Here is a 21,749-nt window from a genome sequence, read left to right as displayed (position 1 = left end):
ACAATTGGGAGGGATTTCACCTTCTGTTTATATCATGTTTGGTGTTTGATTACAGAGATTGACCCCTGCGCAGGCAACCCATGTGCAAACGGCGGCACCTGCAGCCCAGCAGCGGGAGGCAGCTGCCAGGAGTTTGTCTGCTCTTGTGTTGGCTGTTGGGATGGTCCGTTGTGTAGAGATTGTAAGTAGACTGAAGACTTGAAGACCTCATTAATGCGTCGGAGGACCCATTTATACATACGAGGACCTCTTGTATACATATGAAGACCTCATTTATATGTACACCAGAACTTCATACATGTGAGGACCTTGTGCATATATGAAAGTACAGGCAATGCATTCTAAGCCAACAGTTTGTGCCGTATGAAATCCAGTTTCAAGTCATTGTTGAAGATTTAAATATCTCATCTCTTGAAATTTGAAATTCTCCACACCAGCTAATCACTTACTAGGTACATGTATATATATCAGAGTAAGACTGATTACCCAAAGACCTGTTTTCTAGTTGTCGCAAATCTCAAAAAAGGTTCCTTTTTATCAGGAAATATCTTCATACACTACTCAAAAAGGTAAAGGACCACTTTATTCCTAACTTGTAGCTTTTTTCCAAGCAATGAATGGGGTAAAGTTCTTTCATTTTTTGTTTGTCTAGATGGTATTCGCATTGGAATATATATATTTTTTAAATATTTCAAAACATCTAATGCCCATTTTCAGCAGTAAGATATCTCATGTAAAAAAGTATACACAAAATAAAAAGTGGTTCTTAACTTTTTTTGAGTAGTGTAGTTTTCAATAATATTTTGGCCAACTTCTTCACCACACTTACAGCCACTGCCTTTTGCGACCTCGCCGACCCTTGTGATCGTGGCACCTGCCTCACTTCACCTGACAACTGTGGCAATTTCCTCTGTGAGTGCCCAGTGTGCTACACAGGACTGATCTGCCAGACGGGTATAGTGCTGCCATTTCATAAATTTTGTATACCTTCACTTTTCCGCATCAGGGACTGAACCCTAGGCCCCTTTCCCCTCCTGTCTTTTTAGTCTGTATCAGGATATCCAATCGATGTTTATGTTCACACATTATGAGTAAGCTTGAGACCCCAAGAGCATGACATTGACAAGGTCGAAATAGGGAAAGTCTGAAAAAGGTCTAACTCCTTTCCCCACTACCATTCCAACCCGTCCCCTCAACTTTTACTTTTCAACAAAAATCATGTTGCCCCTAGATCTGATTGAATTCAAAAACAGAACTATCCATTATGTGCCTATTGTCGGTATATTGGGACCAATCGCGTGCAAGTTGGGTAATTATATTTTACCACTCATTAATCAGTACCACACGGTAGATTGGGATAGCTTGTCAAACTGTATTCATAGAAAAGGAAATCTATTAAAAAATGTTTTCCTTCGATGAAAACTTGCTCTCTTTATGCATGTAGCCACTGCCTCCAAGTACCTGAAATAAACTTCTGGAATGTCAAAGCTTTTTTGAACATGAAGCTCTGAATCTTTGACCTACCTTTTGCCAAAGTGTACATTGTGAGTTGGTTCTTTTATCGAGAGTACTTTATCGCCGAGTAATTATCAAGACAACAATTTTGAAAGCCCTTTTGTTTCCCATCAGTTCAAGATGTTTGCGAGTTGACACAGAACCCTTGCAACAATCGTGGTGTCTGCATTCAAAACTGTCCAGCCTCATTCAGCTACCGCTGTGACTGTAATGACTGTTGGACTGGACCAGACTGCTCCATACGTAAGCCTGCGAGAACGGTTCTTCTAAAGAAAGAAGCCTAAGATTTCTAACTAATCGTTGTCAAACTATGAAATTTTTGAGACTTGCTTCTAGTACGGTTGTCCCAAGCTGGGTTGTGAGAGTTAAAAAGTGTAGGACAGAATCGAAAAATGGTGTAACATCAGCAAAATAAATCCCAACCCCTCCTAGACCTATCAGATCCAACAGAATGTTCTGTAGGCTTATGTAGGATCCAGGAAGCAAAAACCAAGCTGCTGGTGTTTCAAATGCCCCTTAAATATTTACATATACAAATAAAGAATGTTCCATTTCAGGTCCTTAAAAACAAAAATTCAAAAATTTTCTGACCAAACATGAAAATGCCTGGAGAATTTAGATGCAAATTCAAAAGTGTTAGGAAAACATGGGTAATATCGCTGATGGCAATAATTGTTAATCTCCGCGGCCTCACTTAAAATTGTTTTATTATATTGCTTTATGCAGCTGTTGACAAGTGTGTCTCCAATCCTTGTCAAAACAACGGTGTGTGTCAGAACCTTTGCCTGGCCTACCGGTGTGACTGCCTCGATGGATACTCCGGAGTAAACTGTGAACAAGGTTAGTGGACAAACTTTGCTCTTGACAGAAGGTCTCTTTATGCAAAATGTTGCTCTCATTTCAAAACTCTTTAGCATCTGGCACATAAAAAACTGCATTCCTGATTTTGTACACTTAGTAACCCACTTGATAAACAGTAAATGCATATTCCACACTCAGAAAAACCATGAAAGACCAGACATATGCCGTACAACAGCAGTTAGCCAGTGTCACTCCATATTTATTTGTTTCCTGATCAGTCTTCTGTTTTAAGTGACATCTTTTTCAATCTAAGGTTCCAGGTCTCTTGGTCCTCACAGCCAAGTAAAGAGGCAGTTGGGGTCCATCGCTTCACATAGAGCATCATATATCTAAATATTGCAAATGATTGAAACAGTGCATCCTCAGACCAGAAGATGGTCTTAATGTTAATGATTTCAGTTGGCCATTGACTCTGGTGTCTTGTATGTGAATCCTTTCAGATGTCTGCAGTCCGAATCTTTGTAATAATAACGGTACTTGCGTGCGCCTTGCGGGTGGCTTCCGTTGTGAATGCGACCAGTGCCATGCTGGGCCATTCTGCGATATCGGTAAGACTGTCCATATCCAAAATTTTATTGTTTCCTTGTTTTTCTACATTTGTACGTGTCTGAATGGAAAGGGTGTAACTTGAGTGAGAGGCATTGTCAGTCTTGTTCTATTGGAGCAGGTCACTCGTGGATCCATTCATAAGCCCTGTCCCATTGTTTTCTGACCAATCATGACCATTATTTATTCCTGACAAGTCCCACGTGTGTGTGCGTGCATGTGATGCGCATGGCTGGAATACGTAGTGTGGCACTGGAGAAGAGCATATGCTAATGTGCCCATGTGCACAGTAGGTGGTGTTGACTGGAGTGGTCTATTTTTTTCTGTAGTGGGCAGATTTTGGACAGCCCGTTCCAGATGCTTACATGAAATAAGCCCTGCTTTTTTCCCAAAAGGATTGACCAGGGATCCTATCACCGATATTTGCATTGAAGAGTCAGCAAGAAATTTTTTTAAAAATCTGATAGAACTTGCTGCAGGGATTTATTTCACACCTGATGTAATTCAGATGAATCATTGACCTGGGGCAAATTTCATAGAGCTGCTTAAGCACAAAATTTGCTTAAGCCAAAAAAAAACCTTGCTTAAAAAACAAAGGTTACCAGCTCACAATCTATGTGATTGTCATGCTAACCAAAAGACAGGTGAATACCATTCAAAATCACATGGAGTTTTGGCTGGGAACCTGATTTGTCAAGCAAGGTTTTTTCACGCTTAAGCAAAATTTGTGCTTAAGCCGCAGTTCTATGAAATTAGCCCCCGATGTTAAGCGTAATTCAACAACATCTGCTGGAGCTCATTCACTCAGAGTAGGTTTGTTTTCTCTTAGTTGTGGATGTGTGCGCCAGTATTCCGTGTAAGAATAACGGCATGTGTCGTAACATGTGTTCTCACTACACCTGCGACTGTCAGCCGGGTTGGGAAGGAGTTGACTGCGGCAATCGTAAGTATTAACGACCTCCAGATGTGCTTTCTGTTATGTATATCCCCCTGTCTGTGTTTCATACAACAGCAGGATGGGTAAAACTGAGGCCTCATCGTCATCATTACAAGGGCACTTGACTTGTGCACATGTCCTTTTGGGGGATCAAGGCACTCTTTGGGTCCAAAGACATTACTGCATACATTCCATCTGCCCACAAGCGTGGCGCCGCTGGTGTTTAAGGATTCTTATTCTGACCATGGAATTATTCTGTTATAAACGCTGCTCTAATGCTTTTGCCATAATGGAGGCATCCATTGGTGCAGACTAATTGTGTTCATGGATTTGTCTGAAAGTTTGAATTTCAGTTTTACAACACAGCAATGTCCTGTTACCCTCAACAGTTCATTTGTAGTTAGTCCTTTGTAGGGTGTAACAAAGGTATGCTTTTCAGGCAGTTTTATTTTGTGGATGCTAAAGTTCAACCACATTTTGCTTTGAAAGAGACTGGGCTTGATTTATAAACCTGAATGGCCAAAAATTATGGCTGAAACATTTGCATACAGAGCCAAACTCAATGGAGAGCCAGTTTAATACAGGCAATCCTCCTCGAGCAGAAGCACCTCCTCGTTGATTGAAAAGAACCATATTGGTCTGCAGTGTTCATTTCGTTGGTAGCCATGTGACCATGATGCACACATTTCATAGTTGTTTATTAACCAATGAAATTCAGCTCCAAACAAACCTTAGCATACCTTGCTAAGAAAAGGATGCCCCCTCTTGGCCCAGATCAAGGCTCATACACAGCTCACAATCCTTGGCTGCATCATTTTAAAGCGGCTTGATATCGGCCCTTGAATCGCTTGAGTAGGTAGTTTAAGCATGGCCAGGTACCTGTGTTGCATCAGTGTTTGTAGTATCAGAAATTAGTGGCCACAATCTTACTACCGGTTCTTTTGTCAGGAATAAACCACTGCTTGAGCGCACCTTGCAAGAACGGTGGTCTGTGTACCAGTGATGCAGATTCCTTCACTTGCACCTGCCGGCAGGGCTTCTCAGGCCCAACTTGTGAAATGGGTAAGTATTTTATAAAAAAATTCTCATTTGTTGCTTGTTGATTTTAATGGAATTAAATAGACATCACATTATAGATGAGAAGTGTAATCAATCGTTTTCATATACATGTACGTCTGTCCATTAATTGCTTTTCTCTGAATGCTGAAATGAAAACTTCCGTATGCCAATATGGCTCTATCTGATCTGTTGTTTGTGTTTATCTGTGAATTCAATAAGTAATTGATTGTGCCGCTATCCAGAAAAGCATTAACAGCTCCCATAAGTAGTTGGCTTGCCTGAATTTTAATATCCCAAGACATCTGATCCTGAATTTCAAGTTGTATCATTTTATCCTTTGTTAAACCATATTGAGAAATAAACGGTGTTCAAGTTATGAGGCAAATTTGGCTTCTTTTCCCCTTTCAGACATTGATGAGTGTGACTTGATGCCGTGCTTGAATGGCGGAACTTGCCAACAGCTTCCCATCAGTGGTTACCTGTGCAGCTGCACAAACGACTTTATGGGCACCAACTGTGAAATATGTGAGTTCTCAATTCACCGTAGCAGTTGGAGCAGATTTTGTTGATTCTATCTGGTAACGAGCTTAACCCTAACAATCCTCAATCCTCCGATTTCAGTATGTTTTTACATATACCCGTGGGTTAATTATTTCTCAGAAGTGCACATGTGAGACGTTTATCTGTTCAAAATCACCATACAGAAAAGTACGTTTTCCTGAGCCATTTTGACTTGCAGACTGGCATTTACTTCCAGTTTTCTTGGCATGAAACAACTGAAAAGATTATTATTTCCCTCTGGATGGACTCCCCAGCTCATGCTTGTCCTCATTTATACTCGCCGATGGAGAGAGACAAGTAGGGATGAAGTTGCTTATCCAAGGCTACAGCGTATGGCCAGCAGGTGGATTCAAAACCCTAACTCTTTAAGCATTGGTCTCCAACCCCAACATACTTTCCAAGGGATTAAAAAACCACAGGTCCATACGAAGTAGGATTTAAATCAACACCGCCAAGAAGAAAGGACAGGATAACATTACTTTACAAGTTTGCTATTTTGGAAAAGCCATTTAGTCCATGGCATTTGAAAAACTTAATATCCATAAATTGCAATTTTTATTTTCTTTCCAGCCATCGGGTGTGTGGTCAACTACACCCTTCCCAACGACGGTACAATCATGATTTCATCTCCCAACTTCCCGGATAACTACGGCAATGATCTGAGCTGTCGCTGGACCGTCCAGACCTCGCTCGGTCGCCGCATCCGGGTCATCTTCGCCAACTTCTCCACAGAGCCTCTGTATGATTGGCTGGAGGCCGGCAACGGGCTGGTGGCAGGCAGCGTAGACTCGCGCGTCATCCGTCACTCCGGCATCGAACAGCCCAGCAACTTTGTCACTAAGAGCAACGAGCTGTGGATCACTTTCTCCTCCGACAGCAGCAAGTCGGCACCGGGATTCCTAATCGAGGTTAAGGACAATGACGTTGAAAGTAAGTTGGTCATGATAAGCAGGTAGCTGATATTGTCCAGCCAGTCCCTAACAATAGGAGGAACTTTCAATTAAAAGCCATCAGTTATAGGCCTTTTTCCCAAAATGGGATCGCACACTCACTTTGGCAAGGTTCAGTACGGTGCACCTGTTAAACAGCCCCATATCATTGTACCTCGTCCACATTTTACATAGGATGAATACAGACCTTAAAGGCAGCGTAGATTTTCAAACAAATCTTTTTCTTGCATTGAAATATTACTGGATGGTCGTTCCTCTATTTTGAAACTCTTTATTGAGATAAATATAGAATAGTAAGCTTGAGAGTGTTGATAAAATAGTTGAAGCAGATCTTGTTGTAATAATGTAAATTGCAAGTCCTTTCAAAAGTCCTTTCACAGTATCACAAATGCTTGCATCAAATCAGTCACATGGAACAGAGTGAGCGATGACAATGGAATGGTTTGGTTACAGTTCATTTGAGTAGTTCGTTACTTGAGACTGGATGACTTATAATCAGTCTAGAGTATTGCCATACATGTATATGGGCATAGTGACCTTCCCCTACTGATACAACAATTTTGGTCCAAATTCAATTTTTAAATATCTCAAGTTGGCAACAACGAATTTTAAACCCTATTAGTACAAAAATTTCAAGCTTATGACTGTTGTCAGGTTTTATTGCACAACCAATCAAATTTTTGCAGTTTAAATTTTTCACTAGTGTTTTTCGTTCCATATGCTGCAACTTTTAAAAAAGGCACCCCGTAATATTGAAACACCCATACAATCCATTGCAGGTTGCTAGAACAAGCCTTGTGATTGCGCGAGATTTGTAACGTAATAGGCTGTCCAAATATGGTAATACTTCAGACTGATGATGGATTTGCAGCAGACGTGCAGGAAGCTGTGATGGACTCCACCACAGCACTGCACCAGGCACAGGGCTAAACTGTTGGTTCTTGAATCTATCCTAGAAAAGCAAGTAGAGAATGCGCAGAGGCTCACCCAACCACTTCTCTTACGCTGTCACTTCTGAGAGAACAACTCGGAACTGTTGCATCATAGATTCTTACACAAGATTTGTGTTGACAATTCAACTGATTCCCTTTTTTCTGCAGCCAACGAACCATGTGCAAGCAATCCATGCATGAACGGCGGCACCTGCCAAGATAACATTGAGAGGTTCGTCTGCATATGCCCCAGCAACTGGGGTGGGCCACGCTGTCAAGTTGAAAGTAAGTTCTGCCTGTCAGTCTTACAGGATTTTGTCAGAATTTCAGGCAGTCAGTACTATTAAGTAAGGCATGTGTAACACTAATAGTGCTGGGCTCTTGGGTTAGAATCAAAATGGTCAGTTTTCTGTAACAGAACACCCCAAAAGCAGTCAGGAGTACATGTATTTGCCTTATAATGGGCAAACTGACCTTTCCCTATGTGATTGCTAATTACCGAGTATGTTTCAGTGATCAATGCCAAAAATGCAGTAATTTTCATCAAACTTCAACTTTATAAATCTCAAGCTGTCAATGGCATCAGTGCAAACGTGTTTTAGAACATATAGATGATGTCAGTAATGGTCTTTTTGCGGCACAGTCAATCAAATTTTTGTAAACGGAACTTTTCGGTTGGTGTTTTTTTATTCCATATGCCCCAATGTGTAAGAAAAGCTGAGGGCTGTTAGGACAGGCCCTGTGATTGGTCAGAGTGCGCGAGGTTTGTGACGTAAATTGCACTTTATTTTAAATGTCTTGTTTAGCTCCCTGCAATCCCAACCCTTGCTTGAACGGCGGCACTTGCAACCAGTCGCCAAATGGAACAATCACTTGTGACTGTCTGGTCAACTTCAGCGGAGATCGCTGTCAAACATGTAAGTATTGCTATTTAGCACTCCAGTGTTTTCAAAAACACTTTGCTGAAAAATTCATTTCTTTGGATTATAATTTTGCATGGCACAAGATGAATCATTTCTAGACAGAATCCATCCAACTCTCAATTTTTAGATAGTTGCAAGGACAGTTTATAAATTGCAAAATCGGTAATAAATTCTAACACACACACAATACTTGTGAGTTAATTAGATATAACAAAAAATCTACTTTGTTTTCAAAATCAAACAGATTTTTTAAGTTTAAAGATACTAAAATGTGGTGGAAAATGCCAAGCTCATATGTCAAGTTCACATGTCCGGTTGTGTAGTATGTATGTTTATGAGGTTGACAAACCCCAAGGTATTAATTCTACGTTATCAAATAGGGTGTTTTTTAGCCAGACGTTGAATTTACACCCATGCATTCACCATCTCCACAGCCAACCGGAGCATATTCGTCAAGTTTCTTTCCTCTTGCTCTGGAATTCTTTTTCTATACCCCGTTTTCAGATTTCTACAGCACATGCCGTCGTTTTCTATTTTAATATCCAGTTTTTCTTGGAATTTTTTGGAATTTCTCATAGCCCTGCCCTTGAGAGGACTTTGAAAGCCTAATGTAACATGATTTGTGTTAAATATAATTTTTTAAAAGCTCTAACGCTTTGTAATTGATGATTTGATTGACAGTGATAACTGAGATCTGTACTGAGGATACTTGCTTCAACGGAGGAGTTTGCCAGAACGATGAAGGGATGATTGCTTGTAACTGTACCCCAGGATACACAGGAAGATTGTGTGAGGCTGGTGAGTATTACAAGAACAAGTTTCACCCTTTTACTGCCTCGCAAAGCTGTGGGCTTAAATTTGGCATTTCACACTAAACAGCACTGAATTGTTCAATGTTTTCTCTCCTTGTTTACAGTCCTCAGGGAGACGGCTCGTTAATCTTCATAAAATTGAATTTTGTATATGTAGCTTCCATCACAGGGTGAATGCTGTAGGAATTCAATCATTGGTAGAGGAAAGCGGGAACTTTTTTCTCCCTGTTCTGTTTTATAAGATTTAGCTGGAGTCACTCTCATCATTTCGGGAGATCATCCTACCCCAGTAACCTTATGCAAACCTGGCCATGTCTTAGTCCATATACATTAAGGCTTTATACACAACCTGTATACCGTGGAACTGTTTTGTTCTTCATGGTTGCAAACAATTCTTACACTGTTATGTGAAAACTAGCTCATCAAATGGCTAGTGTAGAAAAGATAAAACCTATCCTCATATGCCTTCGAAAGGGATCACAGCAATGCTATGGAGACCTGATATGTTTTCTTTTGCTTTCAGATTCTCTTTTCATCATATATGGTTGTTTGCAATTGCAGATGTTGATGAGTGTGAGTCGTCTCCATGTCTGAATAACGGTGTTTGTATCAATGGCGTCAATCAGTTCTACTGCAGCTGTCCCAACGCATTTGCTGGCGTACGCTGCGAGACAGTTGGTACGTTATTAAACTGTTTATTCTAGACCATTATCGTGCAGTATGTGTTACATAATAAAATGAAAGCAAGACAGGTAAAATGTAAAAGTGCAAACATCATTTGCAGAGGGAGCCGTTGAAACATGAATTTGAAACAAAATGCTGCTTGGGAAATCTCAGTGTATCTTTTCTTTAGTTAGTCATATGGTAACACTTGATTTAGTTGGGAACCACTTTGTAAAAATGACGACTTTTGTTAGAATGCACAAGAGTATGCATCACAAGCATTCTCAGGCCCCCCCCCAATCAATCGACAAATGTCAGCGAAACTAGCACAAAGATATACTTGTTATCAGATAGAGACATAATAACCAGGCCAGGATAAGGGAAATCAACGTACCCCCCCACAAAACATAATTAATCATCAGAGAGGGAATAGTGAGTAGATTTTTAATAAGTCATAAACTTTGGGTTCTACTCAGATCCAAGTCAGACATGGTCTACTTTACCCTTAGTTTTAAAATTCCTTTTGGCTGTCTTGCTCCTCCAGTTGCTTGTGTGGACAGGCCGTGCTTCCATGATGGCGTATGCATTCCACTCAGTGATGGTACCTATGTCTGTCAGTGTGTTCCTGGATACACAGGAGCACAGTGTGAAACCGGTGAGTTTATGCGCAGGCCATTCAAACACCCAAACCAAGTTCCATCTAGAACTCTTGGCTAACAGAACACTCGCTTGTTATGTCACTCGTGGATGTTGGAGGCTTCCAACAAAACAGCTTGTGGTCAAATGTTGGCAAAAAGCCTCAGTCCTGCTCCTGTGTTTGTGTCAAATCTCATGGAAAAAGGACTGGAAAGCTCTGTGAGGTCAGCGCTTCATGCTGCAAACTGTTCCCCTGGATAGAATGCCAACTGCTCCCCAGTTATTACGGTACCCATTTAAATTCTTTGGTGGAGAGAGGCAAATAGGGGTGAAATGGCTTGCCCAAGGACGCAAGATAAGTTCAGTTGCATATTGTATGCGAACACCTGACCATCTGATCATAGGTCAATGGGCACTTAACACTAGGCAACACTCTTCTCCAAACCTTCCTTTTAAACAAGAGCAGATGTAAAATACATGCACGTTTGTCCACATAATGTCTTCACTGCCTGTGTGGACCTGCTCGAACATCCTCATATGCAAAATTATGTCTGTCCAAGTGAATCCTTTTTGGGGGTAATTTTTCACGTTTCTTCTGAACTGCCCACAGAAATCAACGAGTGTGGTAGCAGCCCCTGTGTCAACAAAGGAACCTGTATCGACCACCTCAACGACTATGAGTGTTTGTGCGAGAGCGGATTCCTGGGAAAGAATTGTGAATTCAGTGAGTCCATTTGGAAAAGTCACGTGAACAATGTTGCATTTGAGTTTCTTGGAGAGATGTCATCAAATGAGGTTGAAGTTCGATTGGCCAAACCATGTATGCATTAGTGGACCTCTGGTTGATCTTGCCTAGTCCTGGGTACCAGTGTTCCTGGATACCAGGCAAAGTTACCCAGTATTTGACCAACAATAATTGTTTTTTAACAAGGTAAAATGGAACAGAATTTGACAAATGGTTAAGCAAACTTGACCAATGCTAAACAAAATAAAGTTATAAACCTGACTAGTTAGTAATTCTCGTGAACAGTCTGGTCAAACCTCATGTTTGCCTATCAAGGAAAAAGCACTCATGTCCTCTTTTCCGACCTCTCCAACAAAATAATTCATTCAGAGGACCGTTCTAAGTCAGTCATGACAAAGAAAAACCCCTCACAAACATCTTTTAGTCAACCCGTCTGTCACCTGTAGACTTACGGCACCCTTTACCCTCACTGTTTCCCTTTCAGGAATTGGGGAAGGCTGCTTAAACAGCCCCTGCAAGAATGGTGCCACATGCAATGACACCTCTGGTCAGTTTGTCTGTACCTGCCTGCCTGGCTTTCAAGGAACTACCTGCGACATCAGTAAGGACACTGTTTTGGCCTCTTATTATCTGCTCCTCCAGCTCGTGTAAAGCGCTCACGCTGCCATGTATTTCTTTGATTCCAATGTTAGACTGTGCCATGGTATCTTTGTTGGTATCTTTCCATTGTTTCGTTGAAACGAAACCATCCTTGTTTCTCTCCAACTTTTAGTTCAGGGCCCCACATTTAGGGAACTTAGACGGAATGATGATGGGAATTGAAACGTTTAACGATGCATTGTCTATCCTGTTTAGATACCAATGAGTGTAACAGTAACCCTTGTAAGAACGGAGGTTCCTGCACCGATGGAATCAACGGCTTCACGTGTGCCTGCCAATCCGGCTACACAAGCTTCGACTGCAGCATCGGTATGTTAGAGGATTTTTTGTTTTTCTCTTTTCAGAAAGACACCAGAAATTCTGCAACCTAGAAAGTGGCAACTTTGGGTTTGACAAGACAATTAATGGAAGCTCTGACACGTGCAAAAATCTGGTCATGCATGTCATAGCAATCCAAAATTCTAGCCAAAATGATTGTAGGCTGTGCTGCGGGGAAATTGTTCTCTGTGCCAGACTTTATCCTGGGCACAGTTTCCTTATACTGCTGAACAGTTAGCATGAAAGTTTTCCTTACTGCAGAGTAACAAAGTGTGACGTCATTTTAAAAAAAGGGTTATGCAAATGAATCGAGCGCAGGTGCATGTTGGTTCACAACACTGGTTCTGACACATAATTGTTTACTTAGGAACTTTATAGCAGAGAGAATGCAGTTGCTAAAGCATAGGGAGTTAAACCAGTACAACGTAACACTGGTTCCCAATCCTTCCACCTGAATGTGCAGAGGGAGCCAGTCTCATCCTCTTGCTTCCGTCACCTTTTTTTGGTTTACTAAGCTATTGTTTATGGAGAGGTAATATTAAAGGTCAGTGACTTTTAACAGCCAACGGTCTACATAGACCAGAGGTCCTTCATAAGATCAGCTTCAAATTTCCAGCCAGTCTCTCTAATTAGAATGTGCACTTTGTCACTCCTTGTTATGATAGACATCGACGAGTGCGTCAGCAGGCCATGTCAAAATGGTGGAGTATGCTCTAACGGCATCAACAAGTACAAGTGCATTTGCAAGACAGGCTACTCTGGCACCAACTGTGAAATTCGTAAGTTGAACCCTGTTGGCCTGTTCGTGATCCCTCTTTTACCTTAATACATTTCAAACTACATGGCAATTAAGCTTTTACGGATCCGGACAATCAGTTTTAAGAGCAGGCACTTTTTGTGAATAGTCTTGTGTGTGGGCTTGTCGCGTGTCTGGTCTCGTGATTGGTCTTGTGACTGATCTTTGTTCTCAACTACAACACAGGTTGGTTTGTGGTTCTTGTGTCCATATGCAAGACACATTGTCACAATTTTCTTGTCACAGTAAACAACTACCCCTAAGAGCTGAGATGGTCAGTCAGCCATTGTAATCATGATGACAGCATCTCGTTGTCAGCCTTCTAAGGAGTTGGAATGTTCTTGTACAAAAATCAGGTTTGAAAAGCAGGGGTAGCAATAACGTAGCACCTTTAGCACCAATAAAGCTGTGTATGTGCATGCAATATTTATTTATTTATTTTTTGGGTTTTACAGCACCTGATAACAACCCTCAGTTGCCAGACGAAGGTGGCCTGGATTCCTTCCCCTTAGAGCCCTGGTGGATTGGTGTCATTGCAGCTCTCCTTGTTCTGATTACCATTTTCATCATTATTCTCTTCTGCACCTACAAGCGCAACAAGAAGCCAATAGAAGTCGTCTACACCAAGCCGGCACCCAAGCCTCAGCCTAAGTTTATCTCGCCTTACAAGAGGTGAAAAAGCCTTTAGAAGCAGTCCATCCCGTTTAATAAGCAGTGGCTGGTACAGTGGTTTTAAGAAAAAAAGTTTTAAGGGGCAACACTTGTCAGTCTAACAACGTGCATTATCCCACCTCACACCTGTCGTACATGTTCATCATTGAGAGCCAAATTCAAATACGGAAGCAAACTCCTTGAGCAAGGATCACCGTAGTTGCAAAAAGATGACAGTGACGGTAATGGTATGCTAATCAGCATCCTCACGTTTGGCTGAAATTGTAATGGCAACTGGATATGTACAAGGTGTGGTAAAAAAAAAAGTATAACATGCTTTTCATTTCGGCTGAATAGTGTTGTTATAGGTGCCCTTCACGTTGGAAGTCAACAAACTTGTTAATGAAGTGAGTTTGTCAACTTCCAATACCTCTGGAACCAACATGGACTATTTTATGTCAAACCATGTTACGTTTGTAAACTGTTACATGAAGTTTATTTTGTGATCACTATTCAGATGAAATTCGCTAAAACAAGTCATGGTAATTTCAACTTAAACAGTGCCTGCTTGTTTTTTTTTTTGGTTCAGTGCTGACTTTACGCAACGGGGGATATAACTATTTGTATGTTAAAACGAGTAACAGAAGCATTCGCCAGAAAGTCAATTATTTAACTGTTTTGGACACGCTTTGCCATTTTCAAGTTAATTTCTGTAGGAGGAATGGGAATTTTCTCAGGTGAATTTAAATGTATACATCCATGTTTTAAAGAGGTATTTTTACATTTTGTAAGAGATAAAACCCTACAACTTTTTATACTTGTAGATAGAACATATGTTAAAATTCTGTACAGCTGTGATTTATGCACTGATCAAGTTACATTCAGAAATGATTTTCAGAACGCCAGTGGTGTTTGGCAACACTTGTACGTGTAACTTCGCATTAATTCGGATAGCCCTATCAGTAGAAAGGTGCATTTTGTTTGGGGGGTTTGTGTTTTTTTATATGCAATTCATGTGTCGGGAATCTCAATTTAAAGCTTTAATGCATTCGACTTACAGAGAAATTTGCCTCTGGCATGTCTGCAGTAAACGTGAAATGTGAACCAGGTTAAGAATAATGTGTTCTTCTTTGTGAGATTGTTCTGAAAGTAACGACCTTTTTGTTACCATTCAAATCATTAACTCATTTCCTAGAATACCAGTGTTTATAGATGTACACAGAAATGTCAGTGTTCTTCATGAACATTGTTACGTCTTGTAAAAGTATTCATATCGATTTAATTTTGTTAAAGGTTTTCCCGAACATTTTTACTGGAGAATCATTTGTGACATTCTCACAGCAGATACATGTACTTTGCGTCTAGATACTGTTTTGGAAAATTAATTTGCCAATTCATCTTGATAACTAATTTATTATCAGCTTTTCAGCACTTGGCAATATTCCGTTTGGATTACATTTGCACCTATGTGTCAAATGTTGCCATGCTATTGTGCAGGGTCTGTGTAGTAGTACATCACACTCTCATTGAAAATGCTTACATTAATTTGTATATAATATGTAGCTTTTTGTACACATTAATGTTGTCTTTCAGTCGTATCATTCTTTAAAAATTGAAAATACCATAGTACTGTTTATTTTTAGAACATGACAAGAAAATAGCTTTAAGGAATGTTCCATGCGTATTCTTCTTGATACATGTAGATACTACATTCTTATCTTGATACACTACACTCATAAATTATTAATTGTCAATATACTGATATATGGGAGAGTTTTGAGACACTTTGATGCTGTAAATTTAGCAGCCTTTTTCTACTGTTTGCGTCATTCTGAATATGTCCATAAAAGTTGAAACATAATGGAAGCAGTATGTTTGCAGCCAAAATGTCACCACTGGTGCCTGAGTTATATTTTAAACACACTCTGGGGTGCTATCAGATCATCAGAAAATGTTCAGACAAATAAATAAAATCTTTAACTCGGCGCATCTCTCTTCTTTGAGTGCTTTTAATGTTGTAAGAAGAAATAAGACACTTTGAGAAGCTTGGTGGCGGCAAACATATACTGGTTCTTTTTTCCCAGTTTGAACAAGCGTGCGTTCTGAGCATGCTCGAAGTCCAAAATAGGCAGTATTTTAGAAGTAGAGAAAATATTGCAGTTCAGCTCAATCCTTTCGGCCTACATGTTTACGTTGACTGCAGGCGTTTCAAAGGAATGTTTAAGCTCCTAATTCCGTAGCCTTTCCATAACCTATGCATCTACACGTGTCACATCATTGCGAAGCACACATCGTTAACCCTAACTCCCTAGGGTGTGTGTAAAATCATATTAAAATTGGAGGATTCAGGGCTGTTAGGGTTAAAGGCTATAATCATCGGTACATGCATGCCACCATGTCCAGTAAATCATGCCACCCTGGGACTGTCGTTTCAGATATTATAACCGATTAATATTAATTTCCAAGTATACATGTTGAGTCAATTATAAATATTAAGATTATTTGCAAAAAGTTGGACAAAATATACATCGAAAATAAATCATTTTTATAAAATAGATATAAATGACCCGTAACTGTGTCAAGTTCAACTGTATGCCAAGCAACGGGGGCGGAATCAAATACATTTACCAGGCTGTGAGATGGGCCAAGCTAACCCGGTGTAACGGTCTCTTTTATCCGGCATGCTCAGACTTCCGGGCATTAACCGAACACTGTCGATCGACCCGAACTAGCGCCCGAATCCATGCGCAGTATTAAGTCCCGTTTCCTTCACTTTTGTGGGTGTTCTGAGTTCCTAACAACCTCGACTACATGGGCTGCCTGTGCGTTCGAATTAAGATCGCTCAGGGCATGTTGGGAAGCATCGTGTGGCGCCGCAATATCGTACCAATGAGAACGAGGTTGCGTATGTGCATGTACCATCAATTGACCTTGATACCTCTCGTACGTCAGCATTTATGGTTCGCCATGTATGTAAAATGAATGCACCGCTCAAAGGCTCGCGCGAAAGCGGCAAAGTCAAAACAGTAATTCCCCGATCTCCCAGTCGCGTCTGCATATTTCTTTGTATGCCTATACCACCACGCTCGGTGCGGGACCACGGCGCACGTGTACGCAAGTGGAAAAATCAGCGCGCCAGATAAGTGAGCACGTTTCGGCAACGTGCTTATTCATCCGATCCGACGCGTTCTTCCGGAATTCCGAGCACGCCAGATAGATGAGACCGTTACATCGGCTCTTTCAGGTTTAAATGCATTGGTAGGCCTAACTGGGCGCCAAAGTGGGGTAAGCGGTACACACTGCCTATTTAAACCAGACAGGCTCCTGCGTTCACATACCTACATATGCTAATTTCCCGTGTGCCTATTACATTTCGCTGAAAAGACTTGATTATTCATTTTGCCTTTTGACCTTCCACAATACACTGCGATCCCGCCGCTATGTTCGTCCTTCTGTTGTCAGCGCCTGTCGGTTACGGATGTGTCTTTTATGGCATTTCCGTGCCTTCCGCGTTTGTGAATTGACTTCATTCCTGTTAACAAATAAAGAGTGATTTCTTATCTATTGGTAAGAGTGCTTATTCTTGTATTTCGTAGCTTGTATTTTGTTTTTCTTTTCTGCCCCTTTTTTCTGTGCACCGTCTACATTGTTTGGGTGTATGGCCGTTGAACAGGGCTGGGCAGCCCTTTGTTCTTTATGTGGTGCGTGCGTTCGAATAATAACGGCCCTACGCTTTATGGGTCTAGCCGTGGAGCGGGGCTGGACGGGCTGCCCGCTCCCTTATGGTGTGGTTTTGCGTTATCCAAGATTAACAGCCTTGACGGAGAGAGACCCAGTGGAATGAATGGGACGGGGTTGAGCGAGCTATGCCGCAACACTACCCCGGACTTTTATCTACATGATCGGGTTGAGCGAGCTATGCCACAACACTACCCCGGACCTTTATCTACATGATCGGGTTGGGTGAGCTGTGCCGCAACAATACCCTGATCTCTGATGACCATTACTGGAATTGATCGGGCTGAGCGAGCGGTACCGTAACCATGTCCATAATCACTGATGACTGCTTTGTACATCTACCAACTGGGCTGAGCGTGCTTGGCCACAACACTACCCTGGGTCATCGACGCCCTTTCCACATATCTACAGATCGGGTTGAGTGAGCTATGACGCAACAATACCCTTGATCACGGCTGGCTAGAGAATAATGGGCTGTTCTTTTCTCTAAGCTGCAGGTACCGGGCGTCGCTACCTACCACATCCCCGAGCGACTCTACTGACCGATGGGGCGTGTGGCGACGGTCCGCCGTCTGCCCCCTCACCGGCTTCTGCTCGTCGGGCGGCGCATGTTCGGAAGCCGGGCAATTCAACTCCCTCCAAGCGGGCAACGGGCTCCACCGCTTCTGCCACATCCCACCCGTAGCTCTGGTCTGCCGATAGACTGTCGTCATGAGGCCACCGATCCCTACCTGGGACGCTCCTCGCAGGATACAACCGACCATTAGGGGGTCCTTCGCCCGGCTGTACCTCCACCCGTCCCTGCCTTCGGCTCCCCCGCACCGGTAAAGACTAAAAAGCGCAAGGCCAAGTTCATCTTCCTCGGCTTCTTCTCGTCCAAGGCTAAGAAGAAACGCCGCTCCGATCTGGATCCACCACCATGTATGGCGACCCTTCAGTCTCTCTCGGAGGCCTTCACCCGGAACCTGACCCGGATCCCCTCCTAGCCGTCCCTCCTCCCTCGCAAGGGGCGTTATCGGAGGCTGAAGTGGTTTCTGTTGTCCAGCCTGAACCGCTCCCCCAACGGGCCCTGGCTCCGGATCATGTCCTCGATCATGGTGCCTCTCTCCGTTCAGAGCGCGGCTCGGCTCTCCCCTCCGCGGGCCTCCAATTACTCTTTTCCGAGGATAACGACATTGAATCTATTGCTGGCCTGACTCAAATCGAGGTCCGCCTTCGCCTTCTTGAACGTGACTTGATCCACGTTCTTGGACTTCCGTCGTCAAATCCTACGCCTGCAGAGCAAGGACACACTTCGTTCAAGCGTCAGTCTTCACGCCTCGAGTTGGCTGAGCCTGTCTTCCCGGAGCTTCCCCAAGATCGCTCCGGCGTAGAGCTGATGAACGCTTTGGCGAAGGCTAAGCGCTGGCGCGCAACCAAGGGCTATGTCTTACTACCGTTCCCCCCAGAGGATTTCTCTGGCTTCCTGTCAGGCCGGATATCCCTGGCGCTGCCAGAAACAAGATCTCGTCTGATTCCGATAACTGCAACACCCTCTAGGATAAGGACAGGGCCAACTTCGACTCAGTTCTCCATCGCCTAGATTTGGCTTCTCACTTCGGCATCCGATGTTCAGCCTTCCTCCTTCTCTCGGAATATATCGCCCGGGCTTGCAAGGAGGATTGGATTCACCGGTCTCACCAGATTTTGCGCCCTACGAGGGCTCGACAAGGGACTTAACTCTGTCTTTGAACAGTTCACTCGCATTTCGGTTCTGGCCACTTCCAGCCGCAGAGCCGACGGGGATCCAAATAAGCCGGAGCCAGCCAGCCCCGTGTAACATTCTTGGTCAACCTCTTGGGAATGCCCGCACTGGCCACAGGGTATCCGGGAGACGGCGTCGGCGTTGATGTGTTTCCGCCCCGCTCGGTGTTCTATGTCGAACTCGTAGCACCCCATCCTCTGCAGCCATCTGGCTGTCTGCCCCTCTGGCTCTTTGAAATTAAAGAGCCAGCGCAGCGAGCCGTGGTCTGTTCTCAACAAGAAGCGTTTCCCCAACAGGTAGTGCTTAAAAAAAGTGCACGAAGTGCACGACCACCAGGAGCTCCTTCCGGGTCGTGCAATAGTTCCTCTCCGCCTTGGTCAGGACCCGACTCCCATAAGCCACTACCCGCTCTCCGTGCTCCCCCTCCTGGGAGAGAACGGCCCCGATCTTGCAGTTTCTGGCATCGGTATCCAAGATGTAGCGCCTCCCTGGGTCCGGATATCACAACACAGGCGCCGTAGCTAGGGCATCCTGCAGGTGTTCAAACGCCGTCTGGCAGGCATCGGTCCACACAAACTGTTTCTGGCTCTTGTTGGTCAAAGCATGGAGGGGCCAGGCGATCTCGGTATAAACCGCCAATATTATGACGCCAGGCCCAGGAAACTCCGGACCTGCGTCACGTTTGTCGGCCTTGGCCAACCACGGATCACTGCGACCTTAGCGGGGTCCGTCCGCACCCCCTCCGCCGACACCAAGTGGCCCAGGAAGGACACCTCCGTCTTAAAAAAGTCACATTACTTGGGTTTCAGTTTGAGTCCGGCGGTCTGGAACCGCCCCAGTACCGTGGCCAGCCTCTGATAGTGCTCGTCAAAGGTCCGCCCCCATACTATCACGTCATCCAGGTAGACGACGGCCACTGCCACTGGAGACCCCGCAGGACGCGCTCCATCAGACGCTCGAAGGTGGCCAGAGCGTTACATAGCCCGAAGGGCACCACGGTAACTGTAGAGGCCGCTCTGTGTCCTGAAAGCCGACTTCTCCTTGTCAATCTCTGCCATGCGGACCTGCCAGTACCCGCTTGCCAAGTCCAGGGTGCTGAACCACCTGGCTACCTCGAGTGCGTCTAAATTATCCTCTATCTGAGGGATGGGGTAGGCATCCTTCAGGGTGGCTGCATTGACCCGCCGGTAGTCCACACAGAAGCGGACAGACCCGTCCTTCTTCCGCACCAGGACCACCGGTGAAGACCACGGATTGTGCAACGGTTCGATTACCCCATCCGCCAGCATCTGGTCCACCTGACTCTGGGCCTCCAACCGCTTGTGGATCGGAAGCCGCCGGGGAGGTTGCCGGATGGGTGGCGTCGTCCCTGTGTTGATTGGGTGGTGGACCCAGTTGGTTTGGCCGAGCCTGCCGTCCGGCCCAGTGAAGGCACCCTGGAACTCTACCAGCAGCTCGCCAGCCGTTCACGTTCCTTGCCGTCCAGATGGGCCGCTCCCCGGTCCAGGAGGTCCTGCAGGTGGGCGGGCACACTATCGCCCGAGCTCCAAGAAGAGCCTCCCTGGCAACCGTGGCCTGCCGGGCCGCCCTCGGGGTTCCAAAGGAACCTTCCGTGGGGCAGGGCTCTGAAACCACCTGTTGAGAACTGTCCTCGGGGTCGATCACCGCGCCTTCTTCCACCGGCGCGAACATGGCCAGACGACTCCCCTTATAGACTGTAACCGGGTCTCCCGTCGGGTTGAATACTTGCACCGGCAAGGCCCCCTGATTGGCATCCACGAGGCCCGTCGCAGCTGCCACCTGGCAATGGTCAGTGGCCGCCAGGCTGGGGTACACCATCCCCACTCCGCGGGCACGATTTCCGCAGACTTTCCCAGTCACGACCGCCTTGTGCCCGGCGGGAATTATCACGCTCTCGGCCACTTGGACCCGTGCCACCACCGGCTTGCAGCTCGGCCCCTCCAGGGGAACCAGCTTGCCGTCAACCACAAGTGGGTTGTCGCTCCACCTCCACTCGCAGCGGTGTTCAGCCAGGAAGTTTATTCCTACAATGACGTCAGGTTCGATGTCCACCACGGTGTAGGTGTGTAGGGTACATTGGTCCCCAGCTGGATTTTGAAGTCGGCGACTCCGTACGCTCACATCGGGCTACCATCAGCCATCCGCAGAGTCAGTCCAGCTGGCTGCAATCTGGGTTTGTTGGTTGGTGCCTGTAAGTGCGTAGTGGACCCTGGCCGACACGAGACTTACGGCCACCCCAGTGTCGAGTAGCACCCGCACTGTCTTGCCGTCCAGCTTGCCGGTGGCGTAGTTGGCCCGGTTCGCCGGCGCCACAGGCGTCTCCCTGTGTCGGGCCGCTAGCCTTGTTTCTGCCGCCAACGGACGCGGCGCAGGGGCCGGCTCAGGCGGCGCCGTCAAGATTGGCTCCGCCAGCAGCCGGCCCCGGACGGCGCCGCCCTTCCCCTTTCCGCGCGGGCAATCCCCGCGGAAATGTCCATACTTGCGGCACCCGTAGCACTGGACCCGCGAGGAGGCGCCTGGCGATGGTGAATCTCCACCCGCCACCCCTGCCTTGCCCGGCGTACCTGTGGAGGGTTCCTCGACCACCCAAACCCCCTTGGCCCCGATCCGACCCTTCCGCTGATGGGCCTGGGACTCCAAAAAGGCCTCCATCTCAGTGGCCAGGGTAATTGCCTCCGCCA

General features: G+C 44.8%; 1 protein-coding gene across 1 annotated transcript in view; it reads left to right on the top strand.

The window, feature by feature from the left end:
- The window catches only part of LOC110976099 (uncharacterized), an 83,417-nt gene extending 67,965 nt beyond the window's left edge, over positions 1-15,452 (top strand). Inside the window, 19 exon segments of the mRNA XM_022229093.2 lie at positions 56-181; positions 832-954; positions 1,630-1,758; positions 2,242-2,355; positions 2,817-2,924; positions 3,752-3,865; positions 4,808-4,921; positions 5,327-5,443; positions 6,050-6,409; positions 7,530-7,646; positions 8,168-8,278; positions 8,966-9,082; positions 9,658-9,774; positions 10,304-10,414; positions 11,006-11,119; positions 11,625-11,741; positions 11,996-12,109; positions 12,784-12,897; positions 13,370-15,452. Coding sequence (XP_022084785.2) covers positions 56-181; positions 832-954; positions 1,630-1,758; positions 2,242-2,355; positions 2,817-2,924; positions 3,752-3,865; positions 4,808-4,921; positions 5,327-5,443; positions 6,050-6,409; positions 7,530-7,646; positions 8,168-8,278; positions 8,966-9,082; positions 9,658-9,774; positions 10,304-10,414; positions 11,006-11,119; positions 11,625-11,741; positions 11,996-12,109; positions 12,784-12,897; positions 13,370-13,590 — 2,558 coding nt within the window. The 3' untranslated portion in view covers positions 13,591-15,452.
- Positions 15,453-21,749: the final 6,297 nt, after the last annotated feature.

Source organism: Acanthaster planci, linkage group LG07 (assembly GCF_054643075.1).
Source record: "Acanthaster planci isolate LZ-2023a linkage group LG07, COTS_SCS, whole genome shotgun sequence".
Taxonomy (NCBI): domain Eukaryota; kingdom Metazoa; phylum Echinodermata; class Asteroidea; order Valvatida; family Acanthasteridae; genus Acanthaster; species Acanthaster planci.
This window is presented reverse-complemented; position numbering and strand designations above follow the sequence as displayed.